Genomic DNA, 18,457 nt, shown 5'->3' with positions numbered 1-18,457 from the left:
ACCACCGAGAAATGGAAAAAAAAAAAGGCTAGGAAGGGACAGCGCTGTTGGATTTGTGTCAGTGAGTTTCAGTCTCGAGGCGAACTAATGGGAGAGGTCAGAGTCCTGTTGGACAGTCGATAGTTCTGTGACTCCAATGTGCCATTATTCGCTGGGAGTTTGAAAAAGACGAGATGTCCCAACAGATAGGGTTGCAAAGAGCGCTGGGTAGAAACGCAAGGTTGGCTTTAGTTTCACTTTGTGCACTTGATGTGAGGAGAATATCCAGCTGTCCCAAACTTGTTTAACTCCACAGTTTGTACCTCCGCTCTGCTCCTGATTAACATTTAAAGGATTCAACTCGAGTGTTTCTACATGCAAGAGGAATCCATTTAAATTCATCCAAACAAAACAACGGCAAAAAACAAAAAAAGCAGTATGCAATCTTTACATGACACATTTTTGCATCGTGTGCAGTTTAATCATTTTAATGTTTAAAAATGTTATGCAATGTTTCCAGTATGTTGTTTTTCTGCAGTGAAGGAGACTCATTAAAGCTTCGTATTACCATGTAGACGAGGGCACACTTGAGTATGCAAATGAGATAAGGCTTCAAATCTTCAGCCAGCACAAAATCCAACGATTGTTTTTTTTGTTTTTTTAATCAATAAATAGGTTAGCTGAGGATGTAGCATCCCACCTGTGAACACTGTTATTTAAGAAAGCTTGAGAAAGAGATTGTTTGTACCCTGTGATGTCGTCCCTTTGTGTTTAATGCTTAGTCGTGTGCTTCCTGGTTTATTATCAGATGTTGTTACATATGAATATAGAAGGGAAAGCAAAGGAAAAACAGGGCTGCCTTCGTCTCACCTTCATCACCTCCTGCTCGGTCTGTTTTCCCCTAATTTCCATCTGTTGTCTGATTTACTCTTGTTTGTCATCCTCCTTTTTCTCTTTCCTTTGTTCGTCCTTGGATTTATTGTCATATATTTTGTCCCAATAACTGAGATCAACGACGTCACCGTGTCCCGTTTCAGATTTGACAGCTCAGTGATCTTTCTTTGTCCTTTCTGATCATCATTATCGTTGTTTTGGAATGCTTTTTCTTTTCTCTTGTCCTTCAAGTTTCCCTGTGACTCCCTGTCCTTGTTTTCCCTCCTCTTCCTCTTCCTCCTCCTCCTCCTCACTAACCCCCCGCTGCTCCTTTCCATAAACAACATGAGGCTGCTGTCTGTTTTTAAACCGCTCCGCTCCACACGCCTCCTGCGGGCCCTGAACTGAGCCTGAGGTCTCTTCTTAAAATGTTTCCCCCTTTTTTCGCTCATGTTTCTCACAATTTAGTTTCCCCACTATCCTCTTTGTGAAGCCTCTAAAGCGCTGAAGATTGCGTCTCACCTCATTTCACCCGCTGCCTGCGGTCACATGGTGGCCAGTCTGAGGGAAAAAGAGGCAAAGTGGGACCATTTTAATTATCCCACACTCTAATTACTTCATTCTCGGCAGTGTTTCACATCATTTAGTGGAGACAAATGAGTGTCTGGCTAGCCGGAGGAAACGGCGAGGTTCATTATTTTAGACAAAGCGCAGAGCAACCTCCTCAATACGATAAACCAACGGCGGTATAAAACAGTGATTGCTTGCGATAATAGAGATGACGGTGATTGCTCGTGTTCTCCAAGGTGTAGTCAGCCTCACTGACTGCTGGTTATAATTTACAAACCTCTATCAGTTTTGCTCAGGGGGATCTGAAATGGGAAAAGCACTTTTGAGTGTATGAAGGGTGGGGGGTAGTTTTCATCGCTATGTTTTGATTGACTCCTGATGGTATAATTCAGCTTAAATTACTCCTTGCATTTGTTTTAAGTAGTGACTGACTTCTCCAAGATAAATTAAATACAACTATAATTTTAGGCTTAACATCTTGCCTCAGATCATATTTTTAAATAGCCCGTTTATTAGCTTCTTCCTCAGGCATAACATCTTTCTGCCAGTTGTTGCTGTCATTTCATGGTCTTCCACTAGAGGGCGCACTGTGCTGATTCATGAGCCTGCAACACAAGAATAGGGTTTCTTATTCTGAGCACATAACCAAACAAAGATCGAAATGAACATTAATCAAGTTGTGATACTCGTATTGAATGGATTTGTTCAGTTCTCAGACATTTTCCAGATTTGAATTGGCACATCGTATGTGATACTAAAACCTGCAGTTTCGATATGCAATGTTCTTATGTCTTGTTATGGCTGTTATGCATGCAGGGACAGACAGAAACACCCTTGCCTTTTCATATTCACATTTGCTTCACTCTCATAACTTCCCAGAGCAGGAAGCATGCAGTCTGAACTGCTTTCAAATCTTTTAGTTCATAGATTTGTGAAGACTCGTGTCATAACATAATCATCCTTTCACTTCAGATTAAGTCTCTCTGTCATGGCGTGGATCCCATCATCCTCGCAGGGATTTATTGATTTGCATGTTTCCCCTTATTTCAGATGAAACTGAACTTCAAGACTCCCCCTTCCTCCCCTCCCCTCTCTGTGTTCACTGACATTGACAGTACATCCTGCTCTTGAGTGTGAATGCATGCCATCGAAATTGCTATATTCCTACATGTAATACTGCAAGGAACAATCCGCAGTGGGTGTGTGTGTGTGTGTGTGTGTGTGTGTGTGGTGTGTGGGTGTGTGTGTGTGTGTGTGTGTGTGTGTGTGTGTGTGTGTGTGTGTGTGTTGTGTGTGTGTGTGTGTGTGGTGTGTGTAGTTGTGTGTTGTGTGTGTGTGTGTGGTGTGTGTGTGTGTGGTGTGTTGTGTGTGTGTGTGTGTGTGTGTGTTGTGGTGTTGTGTGTGTGTGTGTGTGTGTGTGTGTGTGGTGTGTGTGTGTGTGTGTGGTGGTGTGTGTTGTGTGTGTGGTGTGTGTGGTGTGTGTGGTGTGTGTGTGTGTGTGTTTGTGCGGTTATGTGGACATAATCTGTGTTATCCCGGCTCTCACTTACGTGGTTGCAGCTGGACGGTTGACGGCGCAGGTTGGGGCTTGCCGCCCAGCTCCTCCCTCTCGCTGTACCAATGTCTGTCGCTCTGTTCTTTAGGGTGGGTCTACTGATTTAGTATATTTTTGTAAAAGAATAAAGATTCGCCTCGGGATTAGGAATGCCGGTGTTGGACTGACTAGATAAAAGGTATTGCTGCCTGGGACCTCTTTTATTACATGCATGTTTGTCGGTCTGTGTGTTCACTCGTACTGCTTGGCTGATTCATCAGACTAGACGTGTGTTATTGAAACCACGCTTGCATTTGACAAAGTTATGTATGCTTACATTGTTTTACAGCAACAATCTTTTTTTAAAGATCTATTTCAACTAAGATTTTGAGCAAAAAGTACACATTTCAATCAGTGTTCCTGTAAAAAAAAACACATTGACCTTCGCTTGTATTCAACAGCCGTTACCTTTTCTTATCTCTGCTCCAGAACTTGACTGTTAAGAAAGTGTCTTAAAGTATTACTTAACTCTTATCTCTCAAAGTGAGCAGCTCTTGTGGTATGCTGCTAACCCATAATTAAATGTTCAAGGGCGGTGTATTTGAAGCTTGACGCAATAAATTAAGGTGTGAGAACTTGAAGATCCCGTCTGACCTGGATCCAATATCATTGATAGAAAACACCTCAAGCTGATTTACCTACAAGGAAGAAATGTGTGGCGCTTCATGGCGATTCTTATTTGCTGGGTATGTTCTCATTTTAAATTGATTCCTTTCGATTGTGTAATGTTGCTTGAGTTGATGCTTTCAGAGGCTCATTTGAAAGATCAGAGCTAATAAATAATCTGTGTTTACCAACGCGGCGGTCCTTTCTCAAAGTGTGGGGACATGTCTTTCTGAGCTGCGACGAAAGGGAGATACCGGTTATCTTTACGTGCTGTCCCTGTGTCTGGCTCTCACCACCCACTGCTATCTCTCCTCCCTCCTTTCTCCTCCCCTCTCTTCTTCGGTCCCTCGCGGCGACGTGATGTTTGGTCTCGTTATCTAATGTAGTATTCTCCCTTTGCTGTTGAGGATGCTTGCAAACACCTGGACAGAAGTAGAAGACAGGGGAGCATGCAGAGTATTGAGAAAGAGACAGATAGGATCGATGCTTTTAGGATAAGGTGACATTATTGCAATCTGTTTTGACCCTTTTGTTTCGCTGCCGCATTATAGATTTGAGTGTTGATTAGCAAAGTATTTACTCTTACAGTTTTAGTCGGTTTGTTTGGACACGTTGAAGATCAACACATCCTGCACTGGAGTATCAGTCGTACATTTTGGACGAAGATGCTGTAGAAACGATATCCTCATGGCACTGAGGAATCAAAACTTCCTGGAAAGGAAAATCAGGACGGGAACGGACGCCTGACTTTTTGTTGAACTCTGTCTGACCTGCCAGCATGTCAGCTTTTAAGAAGAGCAGGAACTCCGGACGCGCGACAGAATCCGTCTATGATATGTTACAGCTGGTGAGCCTCGGTGTGTGTGTGTGTGTGTGTGTGTGTGTGTGTGTGTGTGTGTGTGTGTGTGTCTGTCTGTCTGTGGATGCTTGTGTTGTGGATATGATCCTGCAGAGGTCACTGACTAGGATGGTGCCAGCAGTGCTGAGGCTCGAGGTTCACACCCAGCAGGAATAATGAATGTCAGAGTTTTGACTGATCACCCGTTGTGATGGCATGGACTTTAGTGTTCAGACTTTATCTTATTATCCTGTTTATATCTCAGCAGAATTTATAAAGAAATATTATTCTTTGTTTCAAGAATCATTATGCTGAAAATCTAACAATTGGCATTTTGGGTTAAGTTGATTTGAAATGTTGAATGATACTTGAGCATTGCTTATCTTGAATTTAATCCGTAAAATAAAAATTCAAATTGCTGACGGTTTGGTTTTTCTGCTGCCCTTTTTTATTGGATTGGAAAGTTGTCATCACTTGTTAATTAGTAGCGATGGTAAAGCACTATGCACCCTCTGTGTGAATCTCCCGCTGTCATCTGTCTCTGCTCCATCTGTCACTCGGCTGTCACTAATTCCTCTGGCTGTCAAGGGCAAGACCGAGCTTACAAGTGGCGAGACTGCGATGGCGTTGCTCTGTTTTTGTGTTGAAAATTATCCTTTCCGTCGGCACTATTTCTGGTTAGTCCCTGTATCAACTTCAGACTCAATTAAAAGCAGTGTGATTTTAAGGAGGACATCATTAATTGTCTGCAATGCAGATACTTCTTTGGATGCTGACTAACCTGTGAGTGATGCCAACAAGGCGACGAGAAGACTTGATTATCAACAAGGACTAAACCAGAGGATTGTTGTTGTAGTTGCTTTAGATACTTTTGGTTTATTGAGTGTTGTGGTTTTCTTCTCATGACTGAGAGCTCATCTTGACCTGATGGGAAGAATTTAGTATCAGCAGGTCTGTTAAACCATGTGGGCATGTGTGTGCATGCGTGTCAGCGTTGCGAAGCTGGTTTGAATACCACAATGGAAAATGGTGTTGTCGTTGAAGCTAAACCGGTGACAAGCCGTGAAATCAGGAAAGACAAGCCATGTCCCCCTGCTCACCAGCTGTCTGTGTATCAGCCAGCACAAACACACAAGCAGGCGCAGTGTGTTGTCACGGATAACCACGGATAAACACTTTAGCTGACTACACACTGTAGGGATGTTTGTGTGAAATACACTCGCAAAGATAGTTAAATTACACGGATGACTGGCAGGTTGAAGTAGAATACCACCAAACTGCTCTGTGTTTTCTGAAGCTACAGATTGCATCACTCACCTGTACAACATACTGTTCCTCTGCAGTGTCTGACTGTATCCTGTCGTACCAGTCTGTGATGCTGTTATTATGTTAGTCTGAAATGCCAAATGACTAATAATTGTCCTGCTTTACCAAATCACAGCTTATCATTTCTTTAAAGGATTATTTTATGAAAGGATTTCTGTTCAGGTGAAAATTAGGAGATTCAGTGTTGGTCTAAGACAAAAGCTATAATAAAAGACATGGCGTATGGCAGGGGTGTCAAACTCAAGGCCTGGGGGCCACATCCGGCCCGCGACTTCATTTTATGTGGCCCCGCAAGATCTTGCAAGATGTAATACCGTTTATATATACGATTAAATGCCGCTTTACAGAATCAGGTTGCCCATAAACTACATGTCCCACAATGGCATCTCGTTTTGTGACATGCGCACTGAAGAGACTTGCAATTATTTGCTTTCAGACATAGATCATTACCTAAGTCATTATCCTAATCCGCTAATAATCCAATTCCAGAGGCATAATGTAATATAAACACATTATTTTATATATATTATATATTTATATATATATGTATTTATATAGTTACAACCGGCCCTTTGAGTGCACACCATATACTGATGTGGGCCCCGCGATGAAATTGAGTTTTGACACCCTGGCGTATGGTATGCGTCGTTATTAATTCCCAAACATTTCAGGAGAATTAATTTTCTTTATTCTTAAATCGACTAGGATTGGCTGAGTATGGGTGGTGGATGATACACACGCTGTTTCAAACAGACCTCACAATCCTAGCAACAGCCTGTCTGCACTTAAAAAAACATGAAACCACAGATTGACCAATATTTTATATAATTTAAGAGGTAGTGGACATTGTGATCGTTTGAAGGTAATTATGAAATGAGGTTGCAGTAGTTAGGAGTAGGTGTTTTTAGAAACAGGTCTTGCTGTATTGCTCACAGTGCTTTTTTCATATTTAACTTCCAGCCTCTCACTTTTTGTTGACGCTCCGATGTCACTTTCAATTGGTTTTCCGTTCTCTGGTGCCTACGCTCTGTTTGCATTGAACTTCGCAGCCTTGGGACTATGAAAGAAGCCGCTAGATGAGGACAGAACCTCCCGATCCTAACAATTTATGTTTGTGCGTGGGTTTCAGTTTCTCATTCGCAAAGTACTGCTGCGCATCAGAGCGGAAGATGATGCGTCTGAGCTGTTTTTCCAGAAGTTGTTGACCTTCACTTTGCAGAGTCTATTACTCGATAAGAAACTTTGTAGCTTTAAGGGGGGCTGCAAATCTACTGATAGTGGTCTACAGAGCCAGAGGGGAAAGTCCCCTATTTAATTGTTTTCATTAAACGCACTGCTGTACCAGTTCGGCCTTGCAGGTCTGATCGTGCATGGTATTTGTGATGCAGGGATGGAAAAGGTCGTTGTGTTGCAAGTATCAACTGTGTGTTTTGTTGTTCGTGCTTATTTATATGTATGAATATTAGTGCCTGTATGTTTTATTATTTTTTTGTATTAAACTTTACATGTGTCCAAATCCCATACAGGATATATTTTATGTTTTCATTAACACTCAGGAGTTCTAACACGTTTTAACATGTCAAATATTCACTAATCGCAATGTAATCCAACATAAAATTAGCCCTAAAGAAATGCTAAGAATGTAACATTTGACATGAACTTTGTCTCTCTTTACAGAGCACAGAGCAGGTCACTGCTTTCTGCCGCAGTCTCCATGACATGAATCCACTGGAGTGCCCTATGTCGTCGTCCTCGTCGTCGTCTTCGTCGTCCCTGTCCCCGAGCCCCGTGACAGCTTTACCCCCCGCTGCCACCCAGAGACAGCTCTCCCACGCAGACAAACTCCGCAAGGTCATCAATGAACTGGTGGAGACGGAGAAAGCCTATGTCAAAGTGAGTTGAAGACAATCTTACCAGCACAAACTGATAGCTGTAGATTCTAATCTGTATTGGTTTGAGGATAATGGACACGGAATCTGGTTCTGCTCTGATCAAACGAAAGGTTTCTTTTGTCAACGTGATCAGAACTTTGACTTTGTGCCATGGTTGGTTTGTTCCCGCCTGTGAGAACTGATTCATTTCTGTTGTGTTCTTTAAATACCTCAATAATGATTCCACATGAAACAGCCTTCACATGAGCAGACGCCCCCACATGCCCTTCCCATTCCTCCTTGAACATCTCATCAGAGGCTCATCGTGTTCTTAACTTTTGTCTTTCCAGGACCTGAACTGTCTTATAGAGTGCTACTTGACACCTTTGCAGAAAGAGAGCTTCCTTACCCAGGATGAGGTAATTTCCCCCTCATCTACATAATCCAAAAGTGTTTATTAAATGCTGTCATAAATCCCTCTAAATATGAAACATCTGGAGTTAGTAGCACCTTCTGAATGACGCTTTGCGTGTTGTTGCAGCTGGACGTTTTGTTCGGTAACCTCGGGGAGATGGTGGAGTTCCAGGTGGAGTTTCTCCGGACGCTGGAAGATGGGATCCGACTGGTGCCAGACCTGGACAGACTGGAAAGAGTGGAGCATTTTAAGGTGGGGAAGGATTTCTCTAATGTTATCACACTTACGGGTTCCTTCAAAAAGGTGCTGCTTCAAGACCTTTGGCTCACGGTGTTATTGCAGTTGTCCAGACGTGTTCGCCCTTCCTCCATTTTTTTTCTAGATCAGCAGTGAACATTAAGAATGTTACTGCTGCGGGCTCTTTGAAGGGATCAAACGGAGTTGAGACGTGTGCTAATTTGTAATCGTATTTCAATTTTGATAGCACGACATGCTTGTTTGTTTTCACAGAAAGTGCTCTTCTCCTTGGGGGGTTCCTTCCTGTATTACGCCGATCGCTTCAAGATCTACAGCGCCTTCTGTGCCAGCCACACAAAGGTCCCAAAGGTGCTGGCTAAAGGTAACACATGCACACATTCTTGACTGGTGAGACACCCAATGTTCCCTTCAGTTGAAAAGTGCAGTACAGAGGGCGAGCTGCAACTAGTCTCGGCACACATTGAGGCTTAACCTTTACAGGCTTACTCATCACACCATTGAGTGGCTTGGAGAGTAAAGTTTACTTCAGCATTTCCTGATGGTTCACTTGAATGACACACAGTCTTTCATCTGAAAGGTCACCTATTATGCAAAATCTACTTGTTCATGTCTCTTCTACATCAACATGTGTCCCCTCTGTGGAAAGAGACTCTGAAAGTTTCAGGAACAAAGATTCTCTCTCTTTTTGTCCTGATCCGTTTCTATAAAAACCTGTCTGAAAATGAGCTGATTAGATTTTGGCCACTTTATGATGTCATAACGATTTTGTGGCTTGTGTAACCATTAGCCAATCAGCAACCAAGGTAACCCCCCCCCCCCCCTTATCACCTGAATCTCCTCCTAGAGCACCATTGTGTTCTTTGTAACCAAATCTCTCTCAGAGGGGCGTGGGGGAGGGGCTCCTTATTTTCATCTAAAGTAACAGACAGAGAATCAGCACTTTGGAAACAGGGCTGAAACAGAGGGGGTTATGGGTAATGCTGCAATGATCTGTTTGGTATTTGGAGCCAAACACTTCACAGACATGTTCTGTATATATCTGAGAGCTGTAATATATTAATGAAAAACAGTGTAATAGGAGACCTTTTTAAGATGCAAGTTATTTGCAGGTATAAAGGATATCTTTTAGATGCAGCTTCCTGTTTGTTTTTCTTTGCCTCCTTTTACAAAATGCCTAATGCTCATATTTCTGGTCCTCCAGCAAAGACGGATCCAGATTTCAAAGCTTTCCTGGCTGAGAGAAACCCCCGACAGCAACACTCGTCCACTCTGGAGTCTTACCTGATCAAACCCATCCAGAGGGTCCTGAAGTACCCGCTGCTGCTCAGAGAGCTCTACTCTCTCACGGACCCCGACAGCGAGGAGCACTACCACCTGGACGGTAAGCCAGTGTCTTTGTTTATTATTCACTTGCACTTTGGCACATGGAACTAGATATAGATTGATGATTGTTGGGAAAAAACTGAATGTACTCTTCCAATATCAGAGGCCCTACGTAGCTGTGTACGTAACAGGATGTCTGATTACCCAGAAGAGCGTCGGGACTGTTTTAGGCATATGATAGCTATGTGATTAACATGATGATTCAGCCTCTATGGAGATTAGGGTTGGGAACCGAAACTCAGTTCCAGATGAGAACCGATAAGAAAATGCCGGGTACCGGGTACCCATACTAAATACACTTTTGGTTCTGCTTAATGGTTCCTAAACGCGGTAGACCCTGTATTCCTCCGGGTCCGTCTGCGCCGCGGTGACCCGGAGGAATACAGCCTGGGTAAGGGAGGACTGGCCATCTGTGTGTTCTGGAGAATCACAGAACGGCCGGTCGGCAGCGGGCCGTTGACGGCCGGCTCGGTACGCTGACGGCCAGCACCGCCCTTCATTTTTTTAAACGGCATCATGTAAGTTGCGGCGACAGAGGTCCACAGTTGCCCGCAGCGAGGCTCCCCCCGTAGACAGTTCACGAGCTCAGTCACTTCATAACACCAAAGATGGATCGCGGTAAACGCTCTGAAGTGAGGCTCCACTACACTAAAAGAGAAAGACAAGGCACAGTGTGATGCCTGTTAATAGCTTGCCAAAGGCATAGCTGAGATAAAATAAAGCACAGCTATTGTGCAATACATTTGTATTGCATGTATATTTTTTATTTGTAAAAATGTCAGTTAAAGCTTCAAAAAATTAAGATATTTTTGTTATCTAAACGTTTGACCTCTTTCTTTTACAATTTTGGAATCGAAACGGGGAATCGATAAGCAGAACCGGAATCGGAATCGATAAATTTCACATGATACCCATCCCTAATGGAGATATGACAACATGACAGACATATGACTGTCATGTTTATTGCTTACACATGCCTTAGCTAATCTGAACTAAACACTGTAACACTGAATACTGCTTTGAACCGGTATTCTGCATCTTGTGACTGAATAACACTCTCTTGTATGTAAGCATGTGAAGGACACTATTCGGGGAACTATTTGTCCCATGCATGTATGTGATGACTTCTTCCATTCTTGCAAGGATAATAAATACATGTATCCTGATTATTGAAGACCAAGCCGTATTTTTCTAACAATGATGATTAATGTTTGTCCCGTTCAGTTGCAATGAAGGCCATGAACAAAGTTGCCAGTCACATCAATGAGATGCAAAAGCTTCACGAGGAGTACGGAGCTGTTTTCGATCAGCTGATCAACGAACAGACTGCGCATAGAAAAGAGGTGAACATGATGAAGCCTATTTTATTCTTGGTAATCCATATTCAATTCAAAATATTATTAAATGACTTAAATTCATATTTGACCATGTGTTTGACTTCTCTCAGGTGGCGGACCTCTCCATGGGGGACCTTTTGCTTCATTCTACGGTGGTGTGGATCAACCCTCCATCCTCCTTGACCAAGAGCAAAAAGGACCCCGATTTGGCTGCTTTTGGTAAGGCTTCATGTGGACTTAGGATAATATTGCTGAAATGATTATGCTTTATCTTTATTAGAATTGATTCAGTTGAAATCTTGTTTACATGTTCAGCGGTCTAAACGGCACAAGACACACATCTACCACAACTTATGAATATTTACAAGTGTTGTTAGATGACATACAATAGAAGGACGGTTTGTATTACCCAAATCTAAATCAAATATGGGACAGAAAACAGTCATGTACAGAGCCATGATCAGCTGGAACTCTTTACCGGTTCACATCATTCAGGAAGATTCTCAAGTACATTTCAAAAGGTTGCTAAAAAATTATTTAAGTATTGCAAAGTAAATTTGAACTGTGTATGCATATATTATTATGTACACTTATTTGTATTTACTTTTGTTTGGCCTTAGGATGGCGATAATTGGAGGACCATTTTAGTTTTCACTTGATTTCACTGTAAATTGCATGAAATTATGAGCCATTTTGTTGTATGTATGTTTTGAGTGTGTGTGGACCCCAGGAAGAATAGCCAATGCTCATGCTAGTGCTAATGTGGATCCTAATAAAGACAAAGACAAATGTACTTAGCTGTATCCAATGCAATCAAATTATACATCCTTCGGGTCAATTCTATATGTCAAATGTAATAACATAACGATATACCAAATGCAAAATATAAGCATTGGGTTAAGTTGTTTCACAGCTTAGAGTACACTTTTTACTTATGTTGGTGTTCATTTTTAAGTTAGCTCTTCAATATAAGTATTTACAAAATAAATGATGACATCAGCTTTGTCTTGGTCAGCACATTATATAACTCGAAATCCTCTCGCATGCACAGGATCACACGGACGGATAATCTGCAAGGCGCTCATCCTCGTGTATTCACTATTAAAACGGTGTGGGATTTATTCTTTTAGATGAATAAACACATGTTCCATATACAGCAGATATGCATTCACACTTTCCTCAGCAGAAAGAAAAGAGCAATGCAACTATTCTGTGCTCTGGAAAAACACTGCATACTGTATCTTAAAACTTGCACGCATGCACCACTTAACTGTATCCTACTGAACACTGCCATGCATAGTGTGACACTCGGTGCTATTTCTGATGGTGAGGAAATACACTCTGGTAAAAGGAAAACCCAGTCGCGCATATAGCACAAGGGATCTATTTTCTTCCTTTTCACGTGAAGAGCAGCGTGTAATCCTTACATTAAAGGGGTGACATGGTATTCTCACACACCCAGGAGTGCCTTTTGTCTAAAGATGTGACACGTTTGGCTCTAATGTGACATCTACATGCTATAAGAGCTTTTCCTGGCAAGGCGTTAGTGAGTGGAAGAGGGTGCTCCGTGCATGCAATCTCGTGACTTTGGTACCATTTTTTTATTAATAGTTTGTGCTGCTGATCGCTGAAGCGTGCCCCCAGTTTGAGGCTATTCTTCCTCAAAATATGCAAACATGTGAAAGTGGCCATTTGATATGCTGCGTCAAGTTGTCACTGTATAACTTGGGGATATGTGTGAATGCTGACCCTTCTAATGGTTTCCATCTCTCCCTTGTCTTCATTTAGTGTTCAAAACAGCGGTTGTATTTGTGTACAAAGACAGCTCCAAGCACAGGAGAAGAATTGTAAGTATTTTCCCATTTTCTGATGATTAATCTAGTCGGGGAAACTCTACCGTGCAGATTGGGACTCTGGGCTTTCCATGAAGTGCTTTTTGAATTGCTTTTTTTTTTTCGCGATCGCAAAAGAAATTACGGACGGTTATGTCTTTCATAAATGGACAATAGACTGAATGAGGGTTCTTATCGGAATTGAATACAGATTATGTTTCACCCCCATTCTGTCATTGCTCTCTTCTGCCCTCTGCTGTCACGTTGACGTATTGCAGTGGTTCTGTATTAGACATTTACCCAGTGTGTATTTCTCAGGGTGGATCTCACCGAGCGTCTGTGAGTGACGACAAAGACCCTTTCCGGTTCCGTCACATGATCGCAACGGACTCTCTTCAACACCGTGCTCTTTCAAGTATGTATTGTTAAATACAGTAACATGCAGTCAATTATATTTATGATCTTTCGTCCCCATTCTTCAGGTTTTCAGAAATGTGAGGAATCACAGAAATTAGGATTGCTGTTGGTCAGTTCTAGTTGAGTGAAGGGTCAATTTCATCGTTTTTTTTACACACAACATCCTCCTAGTTGACTTCTAGAAAACGACTACATTCATTTTTGTATACAAAAAATAAGTATTGTCTCACTCACCCGATTTGTCATGATGGGAATAGATAAGCTGTAAAATCAAATACCTTTGTATTTATTCTATCTCTGAAATATGTATTACACGAAAATTTAAATAGAAAGACAAAACATTTCGAGCCGCCATGTGGAGACTTGTCCAGAAAGCATAGTCTCTGACCTGATACTTTCAGTCAGCCAGGCGCCTCCATGATGAACGTCTGATCAGTGAGGAAACCTCTGAAGGGATTTTGATAGACTCATGTGTTACGCATCATTCTGGGAGAGTTTAGAATCTGCACCAAAAGTCTGTGTTATTGATCAAAGTTAAAGGATGTCCTCAAGAGGGAGATGTTGGAGTATTAGTATTTTATAATGTGCTTGAAGTAGATTTTTGCTTTTTGTCCCCAGTAGATTTACTCATTGCCTGAAAACACACAACCCAAGACCTAATCAAAATAAAAGTATTCTGTTATGTTAAAGTCTTATTTAAAAGAAAAAAAAAAAGAAGAATATAATTAGCCTGTGATTAAGCGACCTGTCATCCCAAAACACAGAAGTTGTTTCTAATGACTCAATCTAGGCAGTGTCTTCTGTGGCTCTTTTGTCAACTTGCTTTGTCTATTTCCAACAAAATAAATGATACCCTTTATAAATAAAACGGATGGATACCTATTAGTACGCCTGCATGCAATCTTCCTTACATTCCTGTCCTCAATGGAAATTAAATCACCCTCGGGCGATCCAGCTAAAGTGTTATCGTTTATCTGCCTAATGGCCTGTTGTTAAGGGGGGAGAAATTGATGTTGCTTACTGAATGCTTTTAATAAATCTGTCTTTTCCTCTCCCTCCTCTCAGACTCTGAGGGAACAGCGGTGTGTGAGATAGTTCACATAAGATCTGAATCTGAGGGGAGGCCAGAGAGAACCTTCCAGTTGTGCTGCAGGTATGAATTGGTATTTTCCAAAAACTGCATTGGAAACATGGAGGCAGAACATAGCATATAAAATGACCTTTTCTCTAGTACAGGGGTGTCCAAACTACGGCCCGCGGACCATTTTGAATCGGCCATCAGCAAATTCAAACAGTATAATGGAATATGGCCTACAAATGAAACTTGAGCTTGTCTTATATTGTAATTCTATAAACTATAAATGTAAAAATATATACACAGAACTATTCATGTGTTAATAAGACCACTTTTCAAATAAATTCAGTCAATTAAAGTTGGACATTTTTTCTAACATATCTTGGTTGATAAGAAAAAAGCCCAATGACAAATTTACATAACAAGCTTGAAACACACCCTTCCTATTTCTCCTTATTATAATCACTCTGAGGCTCCTGTTTTAAGGGATGAGCTGCCAACACTCACGAGCATCATTGACCTACATTTGGTTGATTTAACTTATACCTGAACTTATGAGGCGATATACCTCTAGCGAGTGGCCCAACCCTTCGTATATTTTTCTGCATGTGGCCCTCGGTGAAAAAAGTTTGGACACCCCTGCTCTAGTATGTTGTCTTTAAGTTATTGTGTTTTTCTCCAATCTGCAGTTCTCCAGATAGTAAGAAGGACTTCCTGAAAGCAGTCCACTCCATCCTCAGGGAGAAGCAGCGCCGGCAGCTCTTGAAGACGGAGTCTCTGCCTTTCAACCAGCAGTACGTCCCGTTTGGAGGGAAGCGCCTGTGTGCCCTTAAAGGGGCGCGTTCCGGCACGAACAGAGCAGGTAACAAAGCTTAGGTAAAGCTTTTAGTTCACAGCACAAGAGGGGCCAGAGATGTTTAGTACATGATATTCACAAAGTAAAACGTGTCTCCTGTCGGTTCAGAATCAGCTCCATCACGGACGCTGCCCCGCAGGAAGCTGGTGAGGAACCGCGTCACCATCGACACCGACCTGATCTTCCATGGCAATAACAACAACAGCACTGATCCAGAGACCACCCACCACTCCTCCTATCCATTGATGTCCCAGCATGCTCTTCCTCAAACCCAAAAAGCTCAAGGGGAGGACACTGACCGCTGGGTGGAGGAGCAGTTCGACCTGGGTTGCTATGAGGTCCAGGGTATGGTGAAGGAGACGGACATTTTGAGCGACGACGACGAATACTGCAAGTCTGTCCGAGCAGCGTCTGCAGAACCGGCCGACCTGGAGGGTAAGATGGAGAGACTGGTGCTACAGGGCGGAGAGATGACGAGCCACAACCTGAACAGACGGGTGGAGACAGGAAGTGAGGTCATGCTGAGCGTGATGCAGGAGGAGGAAGTAGAACGGATAAAGCTGTGTGACAATTCAGGCTCCGTGGACTCTTTCTCGTCCTGCGGGGTCTCCATCTCCCGCTGTTCAACCCCAGGTCTGACGCTCGCCCCCCTGAAGCAGTGTTCTGTGGAGGGGGCCTCGAACAAAGACCATGATGTCATCTGGGTGCGACGGGACGACTTTGGTAACGGGTGCAACGGTGACGTCTTCTGATTGGGATTAATAGAAAGATGAAGAAAATGAGCCAAAAGGGTGGTTTGTTTAACTTTGTTACATAAAGTAAGAGGGCAAGAAAACGGGGGAGAGATTGAACACAAGCTTTAAATATGTTGAATTTGGAGGTATTCGTGTATAGGAGGAATTTAACCTCATCCAGTCCTCCCTGTGTTGCTACACAACCCCCTTCTTCCCACCTCTCCTGCATCTCCCTTGTTCTGACAATCCCAAAGTGCTGAGCCACCGAGCGAGTGAGGGGAGCTTCTCATCCCGAACTGCTTCAAAGTGAACCCAAAAGAAAACACGGTCCTCACTGTTTGTGGATCCCCGAACTTCACATAAACCTCTGGAATTGTATGTGAACGTTTGAAAAAGACAGCACCGCATGTGCACGCAAGTAAACAAGCAACGTGTGTGTGTTTGTACACTGTCAGTACACAGGAGCACAGACACATGTACCGTGCACACATTACTGAAGAGACGGCATCACTGAACCGGGATCTTCTGGCCAAAAATGTCTATTTTTCAACACAGGAATGTGGGTGTTATATTTTTCTGACTCAAACTGTTTGTATTTTAACACTCAAAGGGCTGTGTGTTACTGAACTTTCTTCAGGTGCTTTTGGCTAAACGACTGCTGTGTGAAAAGATGGTGAGATCCAACTAGCTTTATCGTGCTTTTTGACGTTTTAACTTGATATCAGCTGCACATTGATGTATAGCCAGGAGTACCATAGAGTGCCGTTAACCTCTTGTTATGAAAATGTTTTGAAGCTCACTTTTGTCTCCTAGCATATCCTTTTTGAAAGAAAGTGTACCTAATCTTTATTTAATTATTGCCTTTTGACTGTAACTTTCAATGTTTACACCACACTCAGCTGCCCAGTGTTACAAACCACCTTTTGTGTGTTTGGTGCCAGAAACAAGCTTAACAGAGCCGTCGCTCGTGACCTTCACATGAATGTCCAGCCTATGATTTTGTTGCTCCAATAAAATGCAGTTGTTATTTTAGTAACTCCATCAAGGTCATCATTATACTGGATTCTTCTCACCCCTGAGGCCTCCTCATGCTCCACATCTTGGTTAATAGCATTATAATTCCTCCAACCATCCTGTTTTACTTGAATTGTCTTTGTTGTTTTGAAAGGAGTTATTCAACAGAACTCCAAGGAGAATCAAACCGTTTTCCTCTGATCTCTTCATCTCCTTCTCTCTCTCCAGCGCTTTGACCTTTGTCATGTCAGAAAGCATCACAACCACAGAAAAGCTGGGAGAGACAGACTTCACATCCATGACATCAACCCCTAATTAAGTCCTCTCCTGCATTTCTTCCATTCTCCACCAGGTTGTGCTGTTTCACTTTATGTCTTCACAACACGCTGATTGCTGAACAGTCATGCTCACCTTAATGGATGTATTGAACATGCACTTAATACCCTACTGTGAGGGGGAGGGGGGAATCTGAGAGCTACTCTTATACAGAGTGTGAGGAGAGTGGAGGTAGATAATACACTTTGGATGTTTCTTATTGTGTTTTTATTGCGATGCTGGTTTCTTAGGTTTTAGCTGTCTGGGTGACGGAGCCCAGCAGAGACGTTCAGACTGTGAGGTACAATCACCTGGCCTTGGAGGCAAAATCCTGAGACCCCCTTTGACTCCTCCCTTTGTACTTTTAAAACTGTGTTCGTACATAAAACTGTGGAGTATTATCATTTTTATGTTAAAATAAATTTTCTAAATTTAGTTGTGTGAATGTGCTTTTTATTTGTCGTGTTACACACTTTTCTGAAGTCAAGGGGTGGCTCTCCATTAATATTACATTGGATGACATTGAGCTGCCGCTTTGATCCAAAGCAACTAGCAATAATAGCATTACACCATAAAGATTAAACTCAGAACAATAAGAAAAGTGCAGATATATTCGCTTCAAATAAGTCAGACCCTTGTAAGTCCTTGTGCATTATAACTCTTAAGTCCTTTTTATTATTTGTTTTAGGTAATGGACAAAGCCGTCTTTCTCCAACCCTGATAAAAAAGCAGACCTAGCTTTTTGGCTGACATCATAAATGCCCATTTGGGTTACCAGAAAATCCCATTATGTGGAACAAAAAAATATTGATTCCAGGTGCTTTTTCAAACTCAATTACAGTATTGAATTGTTTTGCCTTCAATTTGAGGATTGTCAAATAATGAAAAAAATAAGTTTCCTTAGTATAGAGATTACCATGTAAATATGTACAGTAAAGTAATTAAAAAACACATTTAACATATCCTGAATTGCAAAATGTAGTTTAAATAAATCTGGTAATTAGGGTCTTCAGTTTCTATAGAATTCTGTATTTTTCAAATATATATTCATTTATTGCATTTAAAGGGTTAGGGTTAACCTTTAAGGGTCTTATGTAACTCTAGCAGACATTGAGATGCAGGGACTTCACCAGAGACCCCTTCTGCTCAGTATTCAGACCAGTT

General features: G+C 42.1%; 1 protein-coding gene across 1 annotated transcript in view; it reads left to right on the top strand.

Annotated features, from left to right (window-relative positions):
- The window catches only part of LOC117458261 (rho guanine nucleotide exchange factor TIAM1-like), a 64,370-nt gene extending 46,642 nt beyond the window's left edge, over positions 1 to 17,728 (top strand). The window contains exons 18-29 of the mRNA XM_034098618.2: positions 7,464 to 7,679; positions 8,008 to 8,076; positions 8,199 to 8,324; positions 8,583 to 8,691; positions 9,532 to 9,711; positions 10,938 to 11,056; positions 11,161 to 11,269; positions 12,839 to 12,897; positions 13,201 to 13,297; positions 14,365 to 14,452; positions 15,064 to 15,236; positions 15,339 to 17,728. Coding sequence (XP_033954509.2) covers positions 7,464 to 7,679; positions 8,008 to 8,076; positions 8,199 to 8,324; positions 8,583 to 8,691; positions 9,532 to 9,711; positions 10,938 to 11,056; positions 11,161 to 11,269; positions 12,839 to 12,897; positions 13,201 to 13,297; positions 14,365 to 14,452; positions 15,064 to 15,236; positions 15,339 to 15,982 — 1,989 coding nt within the window. The 3' untranslated portion in view covers positions 15,983 to 17,728. The remainder of the gene's footprint in view (positions 1 to 7,463; positions 7,680 to 8,007; positions 8,077 to 8,198; positions 8,325 to 8,582; positions 8,692 to 9,531; positions 9,712 to 10,937; positions 11,057 to 11,160; positions 11,270 to 12,838; positions 12,898 to 13,200; positions 13,298 to 14,364; positions 14,453 to 15,063; positions 15,237 to 15,338) is intronic.
- Positions 17,729 to 18,457: the final 729 nt, after the last annotated feature.

The sequence above is a fragment of the Pseudochaenichthys georgianus genome, chromosome 14 (assembly GCF_902827115.2).
Source record: "Pseudochaenichthys georgianus chromosome 14, fPseGeo1.2, whole genome shotgun sequence".
Taxonomy (NCBI): domain Eukaryota; kingdom Metazoa; phylum Chordata; class Actinopteri; order Perciformes; family Channichthyidae; genus Pseudochaenichthys; species Pseudochaenichthys georgianus.
Note: the sequence above shows the minus strand (reverse complement) of the source record. Positions and strands in the feature narration are given on the sequence as shown.